At 39.1% G+C, this 13,731-nt stretch overlaps 1 protein-coding gene across 1 annotated transcript in view; it reads left to right on the plus strand.

Annotated features, from left to right (window-relative positions):
- LOC129432615 (uncharacterized) overlaps positions 1-13,731 on the plus strand; it is a 43,264-nt gene that overhangs the window by 11,325 nt on the left and 18,208 nt on the right. The window contains exons 17-29 of the mRNA XM_073870108.1: positions 81-213; positions 752-995; positions 2,211-2,293; positions 3,514-3,602; positions 3,677-3,831; positions 4,510-4,648; positions 5,410-5,514; positions 7,079-7,279; positions 7,795-8,037; positions 8,212-8,368; positions 8,477-8,587; positions 10,943-11,084; positions 11,196-13,711. Of these exons, the coding sequence (XP_073726209.1) occupies positions 81-213; positions 752-995; positions 2,211-2,293; positions 3,514-3,602; positions 3,677-3,831; positions 4,510-4,648; positions 5,410-5,514; positions 7,079-7,279; positions 7,795-8,037; positions 8,212-8,368; positions 8,477-8,587; positions 10,943-11,084; positions 11,196-13,711 (4,318 nt within the window). The remainder of the gene's footprint in view (positions 1-80; positions 214-751; positions 996-2,210; positions 2,294-3,513; positions 3,603-3,676; positions 3,832-4,509; positions 4,649-5,409; positions 5,515-7,078; positions 7,280-7,794; positions 8,038-8,211; positions 8,369-8,476; positions 8,588-10,942; positions 11,085-11,195; positions 13,712-13,731) is intronic.

Raw genomic sequence — 13,731 nt, forward strand, 5'->3', positions numbered from 1 at the left:
ATCCGGATCCGTAAACAAATTGATACTTTTAAAATGTATTCTTGTTGTCTTGTCATTAATCTATGTTTGTTTATTATTAGGCTTGTGTACAAAAAACATGCCAGTGCTCGACAGCATTGGAGGAGTGTGTGTGCGTCTCTTTTGGCAACTATGTCAAAGCTTGTGTGACTCAGGGAATCACTGTTCAAGACTGGAGATCGGGAACAAACTGCCGTGAGTCACAGCAACTGTGCTTAAAGACAAACCAATGCTATTTCATGAGAATTTGTACATATTTAATGAGTTGGCTAATTCGTATTAATTAATACGACCACATTCGTAAGTTTTTGTCCGATTTGTCTTGACCCCTGTGACGTTGGGTTTAGGGGTTGGGTTTTGTTTTTTCATGAGAATCATACATTTTTGAACGATTAACTTATATATTCATACGTATAAATATGTATAAATTCATAAATCTCGTAAATGTGTATGAATTTTATGAAATCAGGCTGAGACATACCACTATATAGTGTGCAAATTATACAGGCGTCATGTCTGATACGCCTGCTTTTCTTAAAGTACAATAATATTCCAGATGTTTAGGTCGGAAACCTTATAAACCTTCTGAACAATAGGGAAAACTGGCCTACTGCCAAGGGTTTAATGCTTTAATTGTGGGGTCAGACCTTTCCATAGTTTCCTTCAACACACACACACACATTTACTTTTTATGACAGTAAACAAGTAGTTAACACAATCATTCTGGCTTCAGTTCCTTCATGCCTGGGGAACTTGGTATTCGGATACAGCACAGTGGCATGTAACCACACCTGCCGTTCCCTCTCGGGGGCTGATCCTACCTGTGAGGTGGCGGATGACCCTGTGGAGGGATGTGGATGCACAGAAGACACTCACCTGAATAACCGCCACACCTGTAGCCCTCGCCCTCTTTGCAACTGTTACCATCCTGGTGGTGTCACACTGCCGGGTCCAGTGGTTATTGGTGGACGCCAATGGTACTGTAAATAGGCCTAAAAATGTTTAAACTTTTTTGCCGATCCCATGTTCTTTGAATTTATGACTAATATCAGTTTTAATCACATTTACAGTTTATAAGTAGGGCTGGGCGATTAATCGAAATCGAACCGCAATCGCGATGTGCAACGTTGCGATTAGCAAATCGCGAAAGGATGCGATATGATGCGATTTGAGAAATATGCAGAGAGGCTTTGTGACAGTCTAACCAATTGAGCGAGCGCAAGTATGTTTGTGCTTTCTCTGTGAGAGGCACGTCAAACCAAAACAGCGCTTCTCCTACACTGACGAGGGGTTGGGGTTTCAATTTAAAGCATGCGCGCAGCCTGTGTCTCTCAATGCTTGTTAAATACTCGTGCCCGTTTCCCTATTGGAAGACTTTGCGCGTGCGTCTTCCACAACAGACAAGGTGTTTAAACTTGACGCACACGCGCAGCCTGTGTCGCTTATTAAATACTCCCGCCTGTCTCCGCAAGTCCGCATCGCAAGACTTTGCGCGGGCGTCTACCACAACAGACACGGTGTCTAAACTTGACGCACACTCGCAGCCTGTGTCTCTATGCTTATTAAATACTCCCGCCTGTCTCTGCAAGTCCGCATCGCAAGACTTCACGCCCGCGTCTCTCGCTTACAAGCCTGGCTCCTTATTTAAAACAAACTAAAATACCATTTTACTTGGTTGCTAATGTCACTTGAATGAAATGACATGACATTGAACGCATTTGGATTTTATATTCATTTTAAAAATCCCAAATGTAGCTTTGTTATATTTTGAGAGTTATGAAGTTGAGTATTACAGTTCTTTGTTTACAAAAACAAACAAACATGCATTCAAATATTTTCAGTAAAACTCAGTCACCCATTTAAATATTTTAAATTGTTGTTAAAGTTGCATCTATAATGAACTCACTTATTTAAATACTGTTACAGTGTTAGTCCAAGCTAAAGATCATTTTACATTTCATACAATAAGAAGTGTTAATTATATTCTTAATTTCTTTGTTTTTGTTTCCTTATTTTCACAAAAAAACAAAACAAAACAAAAACATAAGAATACAGTTAAATCACCAGACCCATAAGCAATATCATTAAGATCTAACGATCTAAAGAGGCTACAAAATTTAATCGCAAATCGAATCGCAATCGCAATTCCTGGTAGAAAAGGCGCAATTAGATTTTTTCCCTAAATCGCACAGCCCTATTTATAAGTGCATACGCATGTATTTATTGTCTTTCAGCATGTGTGAAAATGGACAACTTCACTGTCCCGAAGAGTGTGGTAACTAAAATTAGCTTTTATTATTTTTACTTTTGCTTCTCGGATGTGTCTGTGTAAATTCAACAAATGTCATTTTTGTGATTTATTGTTTTCTACATAAAATCATCCTACATAATGTTGAGGTCATGACTCATGTCAAAGATTGAAATCAATGGCTATGTTTACATGCACAAACTTTTGTCAATCTGACTGAATTTAATGAGATTGAAGGTTACGACGATACAGTTTACATGCACCCTAAACATTGCAATCTGATTTAAATGTTCGTGTACATTATATAGAATCCGAACCGAAAGTCTGCGCAAGCGCACAGCCAGGGTTGCCAGATTCGCGTATCTGAACCATCCGAATGGATGTTCAAAACTAGCCCAAAAGCATACCAATGACTATTCACAGCCAAAATACCAATAACTAAGCAACGAAATCATTTAATCTTTAATGCGCAGAAAAAACAACTGTTGGAAACAGTTTAAACAGTAGCCCAAATTTAAACTTGGTAAAAAAGCAGACTTAGCAACGCTAAGTCGAGTTACGCTTCATCTCTGGATAAAAGTCAAAACTGACTTGGAGAAAGTTGTTCTTAAGAAGTTTTCAGATATAGGTGATAAAAACACACTTTTCAAAAGGCGCAACCCTATTTTAAAACACACATAAACACTGCAGAATTTAATACATTGCGTGTACAGCGCGTGACCCCATTAACGTTGCTTTAATAATGCCTTGTTGTTGCGTGTTTCTGTGACGATAATCATGTGATAAAAGAGGTAAATATAGTGAACTTGGAGCACAAATGTTCTGCGCATGTGCACAGTGTATTTTTATTTTTGCATCCGATTTAGAAAATACTACGATTCATGCGTTTACATGCGTACTTTTCTCCTGCTGATTGGATCACAGATCGGGGTACACCATCCCCTTCAATACGATCCCAATTCGCATTCGATCGTCCTCAATCGTATTGATTAAGGTGTTTACATGAAGCTTTTCAATACGAGCCATCAATACGATTACAAACCGATTATTTGGTTGCATGTAAACGTACGTGAAATCAATAATCGGAATCAAACTTTGATGCTTCTTATCTCATTATTAAGTTATGAGACTTTAGCTTGGATTTCACAGACAGTCACATTTAGATATTTTACTAAAATATGAGGGGAAAATACTGGTTATGACAATGATTTTGATGTACAATATTTAATATTTAGTTTTTATTCTAGATTGCCCAGTAGGGAAGATTTGTGTGCACTGCTTACAAATACCTGTGAACACAGCTCATAAGACCTGTGAAAGCTTGACCAAACCACTAGTAAGCATTTCCTTCTTAAATGGAATTTTTTTTTGAAAGAGTATTTGTGTGAAACTGCTTATTTGTATTTACAGAGTGAAGATTACACCTGTATCAGTGGTTGTTTTTGTCCAGAAGGCTTTTTTGAAGATCATAAGGGTGGTTGTGTGAGCCAAGAAAACTGCACTTGTGAATTCAGTGGAACGGTGTATGAAACCGGGCAGAGTGTGGAGGCAAACTGTAAATTATGGTAAGAGTTGAAATCCTTAATTTGCCATGTATGTTTTAAAGCGATAGTAATGTTGTTTTAAACTTTTCTTGGAAAAAACTGAGATATTTGGAACAATGGCCAAGGTCATACTATACAATGAATGTAAATGGGGTCTTAGGCCGGTCAAGCTCCAAGAAGAGTAGCAGTAGTCCAACTTAAATGGATACTGTGGTGAAAAATGAAAATTAGTGAGTTATTATAGAAAATGTCCTTGTTCTTTCAAGCTTTATAATGGGGGTACACAGGGAAAAGGGGACAACTTCTGACTTTGAAGACAAAAAGTGCATCCATCCTTTACAAAAGTAATCCACATGGCTCCAGGGAGTAACATTTTTGTACCAGGCTGTCAACATATTATTTTCTACTGTAAAGTTGGACATTTTAACCTGCGAGTCTATGGGAATTGACTCCCTTTTGGAGCCTGCCTGTAGCGGCCAGTCGATGAATTTCAGTTTAAACACTTCCGTTTTGGCTTCATCAGAGAGATCGGAAGGTTGCAAGTAAAATAGAGGCCCTATGAGGGCAATCAATGCGATTTTGTAGAATTATGTCTATGTTGTATTTTAATCAAAGCTTTGTATTAGGAAGCCTTTTAATTATAGGTATATACAGCAGATTGATTACCAGATTAAAAAGATGTGATTTTATGTCTCACAGTACCTGTAGAGGAGGTGAGTGGTCTTGTATCGATGAACCATGTTCAGGTGTGTGTGAAGTGTTTGGGAATGGGCAATACCGCACATTTGACTCCAAATGGTACCGTTTTGATGGCCATTGTCAGTACACACTGGTCAAGGTGAGTGGTCACTGTGTTACAATTCATTTAAAGGGCACCTATTATGCAAAATCCACTTGGATAATGTGTGTTGGCAGTGTGTGAACACAACCACCCTACGATGAAAAAAATCCACCCGCTCCTTGTTTTTTAATCCCCATTAAACCAAAGCAGTCTCATTATGAGGTCACATTGATAAAGCCCCACCCACTTTCAGTCCTGCATTACCATATTTTCACCCTTAGCTCTGTCCACTAGATACTATTGTTTTAGACTGTATTAATCAGATGTATTTGAACTGTAAGCACTCACTGTCTGTTAGTAAGGGAGTGAGGAGCTGTAGCTTATTTACATTTAAAGGTACAGACATTAAAACAGCGAGTTTATGCTTCCACCCAAATACGGGCAATTTGGACATGCTGTAATAAATGATCTGTGCGGTATTTTGAGCTGAAACTTCACAGACACATCCTGGGCACATTTGAGATTTATATTACATCTTGTTAAAAAAAAAGACCATAATGGGTGCCCTTTAAGTGTTTTTGGGGTTTACCATTATACATAACATTTACTTTAGGGTTGTCAAAAATCATTGGAAGAGAAGAAAAACACATTATAAACATTAATGAAAACCTACTTTTCCATTCTAATAGAGAATCTACTTTAGTACCATCCATGATTTGGTTTATGTACAATATACAGTTACTGTACAATTACTTTATACATTATGCAATACTTAACAAACCCATACATTGTTTAACCCTAACTTCTCTTCATGTAAGGATGCTGATCTTAGTGGACATGGCCGGTTTACAATCAAAACTGAGAGTGTGCCATGCTGTGACGAGTCTCTGACGTGTTCTCGCGCCATCTCAGTGGAGCTACTGGTAGACAATTTCTGTATATTTCTTATTGGATGTTGACTATATACACCTTAAACACAATATATACACAAAACATATACACATTATGATGTATGCAATAAATACACAAAGTACAGATTATGCACATAATACCAGAATACAATTGCACATGTACTACAGGTTATTGAAGAGGTAATGGCAGAGTTGGTTATAGTGTTAAAGTGCAGGGCATGATGGAGTCCATTAGATTAAAATTGAGGTGATTGAGTAAAAGTGCATAGAATGAAGTGGTGATGTGGTGTCTAAAAGTGTATCAGTTCAGTGTGCTCAGCACCCTGAGGGATACAGTAAAGCTGTCCACCATGTGAAATGTCTCATACCAAATGTGTTTTATATAAAAATGTACTGTAGTCATATCGTGATATTCTTTAATGTTCCTAAAAGTAGCATAGATAAAATAGTACATGAATATGTTAATCATTCATTACCATGGTTTTAATCAATGGATATTTCATACTGTATTATTATTGTATATGGTACCTATAGCATTACACTCACCTAAAGGATTATTAGGAACACCTGTTCAATTTCTCATTAATTCAATAATCTAATCTACCAATCACATGGCAGTTGCTTCAATGCATTTAGAGGTGTGGTCCTGGCCAAGACAATCTCCTGAACTCCAAACTGAATGTCAGAATGTGAAAGAAAGGTGATTTAAGCAATTTTGAGCTTGACATGGTTGTTAGTGCCAGACGGGCCAGTCTAAGTATTTCACAATCTGCTCAGTTACTGGGATTTTCACACACAACCATTTCTAGGGTTTACAAAGAATGGTGTAAAATGGGAAAAACATCCAGTATGCGGCAGTCCTGTGGGCGAAAATGTCTTGTTGATGCTAGAGGTCAGAGGAGAATGTGCCGACTGATTCAAGCTGATAGAAGAGCAACTTTAACTGAAATAACCACTCGTTAAAACTGAGGTATGCAGCAAAGCATTTGTGAAGCCACAACACGCACAACCTTGAGGCGGATGGGCTACAACAGAAGAAGACCCCACCGGGTACCACTCATCTCCACTACAAATAGGAAAAAGAGGCTACAATTTGCACAAGCTCACCAAAATTGGACAGTTGAAGACTGGAAAAAATGTTGCCTGGTCTGATGAGTTTCTGTTGCGACACTAAGATGGTAGAGTCAGAATTTGGCGTAAACAGAGAATGAGAACATGGATCCATCATGCCTTGTTACCACTGTGCAGGCTGGTGGTGGTGGTGTTATGGTGTGGGGGATGTTTTCTTGGCACACTTTAGGCCTCTTTGTGCCAATTGGGCATCGTTTAAATGCCACAGCCTACCTGAGCATTGTTTTTGACCATGTCCATCCCTTTATGACCACCATGTACCCATCCTCTGATGGTTACTTGCAGCAGGATAATGCACCATGTCGCAAAGCTTGAATTATTTCAAATTGGTTTCTTGAACATGACAATGAGTTCACTGTACTAAAATGGCCCACAGTCAAATTTGACCAGTATTATCTTTATCATGCCTTATTAAAAATAACTCTGATTGTTCAATGTTTGATAGGGTGAGGTGACTTTACTGCTAAATGATATGAAGGTCACTGAGACAACCCAGCCATGGGGTGCCCATGGTTTGCTGGCAGAGCCCCTGTACTCCATCCACACTGTGGGTATGTACATCATCATCTCAGTACCCAAACTGGGCCTGACCGTAATTTGGGACAAACACACCAGGGTCACAATCCAGCTGGAGTCTCAATGGAGAGTAAGTAATCACCTTTAATTTTTCTATATGGCAAATATTGATAAAATCCTGAGTGTGACATTTTTTTTGCCTAAAGCCAATACTCTACCTGGTCCAATATTATAAAGTGTCTAGATGTAACTATGCATTTGAACAAAGGAAATACAGTGGCATACTACCAATGTTGTGTACCAATGTATGTGACTTGCAGGACTTAATGTTTGGAATAATCTGTGGAATTCCATGGAATGGTTTTATGTGTTTTGTTAATCTGGAAGAATTACAACTTAAATCTAAAATATTTATATCATTCAAGCAGCAATTTTTTTCTTAATCAAAATCCTTGTTGCACTTGAAACAACATTACTATCTGATTTTAGGCCTAAATTCCTACAGTAGTAACATTCTTCTAGTAACATCAGAGTTTGCATAAGAGTTGGGCATGGGTTAATTGTTGTTCCAAAACAGGATGTTTTTCAGGAAAATGTCCTACTTTGTGGTAACCATGCTGTTTTCTCTCAATTGTGGAACATCAGGGAAGAGTGTTGGGTCTTTGTGGGAACTTTGATGGAAAGGTGACAAACGACCTTCTGACTAGCAGTGCCTCTGAAGTTTTCAGTGTCGTTGATTTCGGAAACAGTTGGAAGACGTCAGCCCCGCCCTGCTCTGATGTGATCACCGAAATGTTTCCCTGTGAACGGCACTCCTACTGTGCAGCTTGGGCTCAAAGACGCTGTATGATTCTAAGATCTGACACCTTTAAAGATTGCCACCTGAAGGTACATTGCAATACTTTTATTTAGCATTCAACAATTTTGATGTTTCCATGCTGAATATAAACTAAGTTTGACCAATGTGTTCAAGTTAATTGAAAAGTTTCACAGTTAAAACGTTTATTCAGGTGCACTACATATAATTGATAGACCCATCTGTTGGATTCTCACGTTCAATAGGTAGATCCAGAGCCTTACTACCAGGCCTGTGTTTTGGAGTCATGTTCTTGTGAGTTTGAAGGAAAGTTTCTCGGCTTCTGTACTGCTGTTGCAGCGTATGCAGAGGCCTGCAGTGCAAAGGACATCTGTATAAACTGGAGAACACCAGACTTGTGTCGTAAGCAACTGCTTCATATTGTAATGATTGTATTGTATTGCGGAAACTTTTTTTTATTTCCTACTATTGCTGGGTTTGAAAGGTAATTATAGTGTTTATTTTCCACAGCGGTCTATTGTGACTATTATAATGAAGCGGACGAGTGCACCTGGCATTACAATTCCTGTGGTCAAGTTAAGACCTGTGGCAATAATAACCTCTTCATAGGAAAGCTTGAAGGTACAGTTATTATTTGTTTCTCTCGTCCCCTTTTCTTGATTTTACTGTATTCATTGCTGTTAATTTACTCACACTCGGGCCATCCATTATGTACTGTAGGTAATGCTGTTTCTTCAGTGATTCGCATAATGTATTTCCTCCTGTGCCATGTCTTCTGTGCCATGTCTATGGCAGGTGTAGCTAAGAAAGACCCAGTTGTCAATTGTTAAAGACTAACAATCCACTTGGGGAGGAGTTCTGTTTTTATAAATATAAAATATAACTAATATAAACAAATGAATAAATAAATACAACAATAAAAGCTTTGACTGTAGGCCATTCATGCGTGATTTAACGCAACTTATGCAAGCGCGGCATTTAATACAATACTAATACAAAAGTGAAAGTAAAATGTGCACGGCTGCAGGTGCATTTATAAGACCCTCCTACACGCTTGTTAACCGGAGGTTTGTCACACGCTGATTAACCGGTGGGAAAATTCCAACACTGCAACATCTCTATTGTACACGATATGCTTATTCACGGCCTAGGGAGCGGATTGAGACACACGGATAGATGAGCCATTCACGCCTAGTTTGCAACTTGGTATTAAAACATTGGCTCTTTTTCTCTTAGGGGTTGTGCACACCAAAGCTTTTAAATGCATCTGAAAATGCCCAGCAGACGCCGACTTTTTTAGCCAACTGCCAGCTTTCTTTAGCTGAGCACTTTGGTTGCTATGATACTTTTGCGTTGTTTATCAGTCATTGAACAATGTGCTGGTTGGTTTTTGTGATGTTTATCCCATCCCTCCTCCACTTTGATTGGATGGCCGTGTGAGAACTGCCATTGACGAGCTGAGTTTTTTACCAAAATTTAAAAAAAAATTTCAGAGCGGAAAACAGCCAGCTGCTGGCTTTTTTGAAAAATGCAGCACTTCCATTGGAAACAATTGAAAACATAAGCCGGCCACCAGCGTAAAAGCTTTGGTGTGCATGCTACCTTAGTCTCCTTGTTTGTTTGGGGTGACTTTTCTTATTAAGCTGGTGTTAGTAACCCCAGCTAAGTATTGCCACATTGTAAGTCTAGCACACCATTTTTTGCTGCAATTTCACGAGTTCACATTTACAAAGAAGTTGTATAGATTAAATTAGTAAACATATTTGGCGTGCTGTCCAGGGAGAGGGCTCTGAGCTCGGAAATGGGCCCGAACGCTGAGTATCCCCCCCCCCCCCCACCTGTGTGAGTGAGAGGAGACGGGATGGTGAAGGGATTCTAAAGACTGCAGAGGATTTTAGGAGAGTTAAACTGTGACTTTTATATGGCTTGCCTTTGTGCTGATTGGGTATATATGATGATTACTGATTGAGGACAGCTGGTGGTACTAAAGTATTATTTGTTGATTACTGATTATAGACAGCTGGAAGTACTTAAGTGGTTTATTTGACGCGCTCCTCCCGAACTACGTTAATAAAACATCATGTGTAGTGACGGCTGTATTCAGGTAAGCCAGAGATGCACAGATGCTGCGCAATAATGTTGTATTTAGTATACCATGATGACTCATGATTTGAGTATTTGCCCTAAAACTCTGAGCATTTGGTTTATGAGCTTTAACAAGAAATTAACAATTTAACATAATTTATTAAAAGTAACCCGACAAATTGGCTAGTGATTTAACAATGTTACCCACCACAGCAGATGTTTACCCGCATTTGGTGGGTGTTAACTACAAATTCTGTTTGCAATGCCTCCAGGTTTTATTACAGCAAGACCTGTCATATACAGTACTGCGCATGTGCAAAACCCGCCACCAGAATGGTATTGACCAAATGCTCTCGGGATGTATTTTACGTTCATCAAATAATTTAAATTTAAATCCACTTAATCCCAGCCTCAGGCCATTCCAGAAATACTGCTGGCAGAATCCTTTAAATTAATTTTCAGCAAAGTCCTCTAAGTGCCTGAATGAACAATGGGACCCATGGGTCACATTTCTATTTTGCAGCTGCAAAATGTTTATTTAACTAAGTTCCAAAGGAGTATGGTAATGTGATCCAACCAATCAGCACAAATTGTCTAAAAGAAGCCATCTCTTTTGCAGCCTCCCTTCTCCACCCCATTACCTCACTCTCAACTAGTACATCTATCCCATTTAAAAAAAGGGGGGAGTACTCTGGGTTTGGGCTAAAATTCCCTGCTTGGAGCCCTCCCTTTATACAGCTTGCAAAATATGCTTTATCTCATTCCCTATTGATTACAGGTACATGTTAATTCGAACTTGTGAAACTACAGTACACATCTTAGTTGATTAACAGCCCTAGATTTTCATGTAAGTATGTTTTGAAATCAAGCAGTACTTTGTCTTTGGCTTAGGCTGCTATCCAAGGTGCCCTGTGGAGACACCATATTATGATGAGAACATGGCTAAATGCTCTACCTCGGACAACTGCACTTGTAACTTCATGAACAGGGTGTGGTCACCTCAAGAAGAAGTTTGTAGTCCGTATATGTGCTGGTAAGCCATTATTAAGATCCTTTTTATGATGCTGAAAAATAAATTCATATAAAATATTCAAAGAATTTAAGTATACATTTACTATTTATTGGGGTTTATATTCTTTTTTAGCAAATGCATTGAGGGAAACATCATTTGCATACCAACATCTACATATACAACCACAACTTACACATCTACAGCGCAGCCATCTACAACAACAATGAACATTACAACAAAACTTTCAACTACTGAGAGTACTACAAAAGTATATAATAATACAAGAGCACACATAATCACAACACAACTACCAACAACAGAGAAGACAACAAAATACACAACTACAGTACAACCACTGATTTCAGAGAGTACAACAAAACACACAACCACAACGCAATCCCCAACTTCAGAGAGAACAACCGAATATACAACTTCAACAACTGTAGGGCCTACAGAATCCTATACAACTCCATTGGAACACACAACCACAACACAGCCAACATCCACAAAACACACGGACCACACAACCTCAACAACCAAGAGGATAACAGAATCATATACGACTCCAACAGAACACACAACCACAACACACGCACCAAATACAGAGACTACAACCGAATTATATTCAACACCAATGAAATACACAACCACAACACAATCACCAACCTCTGAGAGAACAACAGAATACACAACCTCAACAACTAAGACAACCGGATTCACAACATCAACAACGGAGGGAAATACTGAATTTACAGAATATACAACGCAACCACTGATTTCAGAAAGTACAACAAAACACACAACCACAACACAATCACCAACCTCTGAGAGGACAACAGACCACACAACCTCAACAACTGAGAAGACAACAGAATCATATCCAACTCCAACAGAGTACTCAACCACAAAACAACCACCAACCTCTGAGAGACCAACACTATACACAACCTCAACAACTAAGACAGACACTACACCCAAATCCTCTTTAACTCCAATGAAACACACAACCACAACACAGCTACCAACCTCTGAGAAAACAACAGATTACACAACCTTAACAACTGAGAAGACAACAGAAACACATACAACTCCAACAGAGCACTCAACCACAAAACAACCACCAACCTCTGAGAGACCAACACTATACACAACCTCAACAACTAAGACAGACACTACACCCAAATCCTCTTTAACTCCAATGAAACACACAACCACAACACAGCTACCAACCTCTGAGAAAACAACAGACTACACAACCTTAACAACTGAGAAGACAACAGAATCATATACAACTCCAACAGAGCACTCAACCACAACACAACCACCAACCTCTGAGAGACCAACACAATACACAACCTCAACAACTAAGACAACTGGATTCACAACCTCAACAACTGAGGGAAATACTGAATTTACAGAATATACAACGCAACCACTGATTTCAGAAAGTACAACAAAACACACAACCACAACACAGCCACCAACCTCTGAGAAAACAACAGAATACACAACCTTAACAACTGAGAAGACAACAGAATCATATACAACTCTGATAGAGCACTCAACCACAACACAACCACCAACTTCAGTAAAGACAACCAAATCATATTCTACTCCAATGGACCACACAACCACAACACAACCACCTTACACAGAGATGACAACAGAATCATATACAACTCCAATAGAGCACACAACCACATCACAACTACCATCTTCAGCAAAGACAACCAAATCATATTCTACTCCAATGGACCACACAACCACATCACAACCACCTTACACAGATATGACAACAGAGTCATATACAACTCCAATAGAGCACTCAACCACAACACAACCACCAACTTCAGTAAAGACAACCAAATCATATTCTACTCCAATGGACCACACAACCACATCACAACCACCTTACACAGAGATGACAACAGAGTCATATACAACTCTGATAGAGCACACAACCACAACACAACCACCATCTTCAGCAAAGACAACCAAATCATATTCTACTCCAATGGACCACACAACCACATCACAACCACCTTACACAGAGATGACAACAGAGTCATATACAACTCTGATAGAGCACTCAACCACAACACAACCACCAACTTCAGTAAAGACAACTGAATCATATTCTACTCCAATGGACCACACAACCACATCACAACCACCCTACACAGAGATGACAACAGAGTCATATACAACTCTGATAGAGCACACAACCACAACACAACCACCATCTTCAGCAAAGACAACCAAATCATATTCTACTCCAATGGACCACACAACCACATCACAACCACCTTACACAGAGATGACAACAGAGTCATATACAACTCCAATAGAGCACACAGCCACAACACAATCACCATCTTCAGTGAGAACAACAGAATCATATTCAACTCCAATGAACACAACCACAACACACACAACTACAATGGAACACACAACTACAACTCAACAACCAACTGCTACCACAGAAAAATCCACAACCTTTGTACAAACACCTGCAACTACAACACATCCATCAACTCCAGTCAAAACAACTCAACAATTAACAAAGAAATACACAACAATAACTCAACCAACAACTGAAATAGTTACAACCACAGTGAAATACACAACTCCAGTGACAACCACAACAGGTACGAACATGTTTTTTTTT

Source organism: Misgurnus anguillicaudatus, chromosome 1, assembly GCF_027580225.2.
Source record: "Misgurnus anguillicaudatus chromosome 1, ASM2758022v2, whole genome shotgun sequence".
Lineage (NCBI taxonomy): Eukaryota > Metazoa > Chordata > Actinopteri > Cypriniformes > Cobitidae > Misgurnus > Misgurnus anguillicaudatus.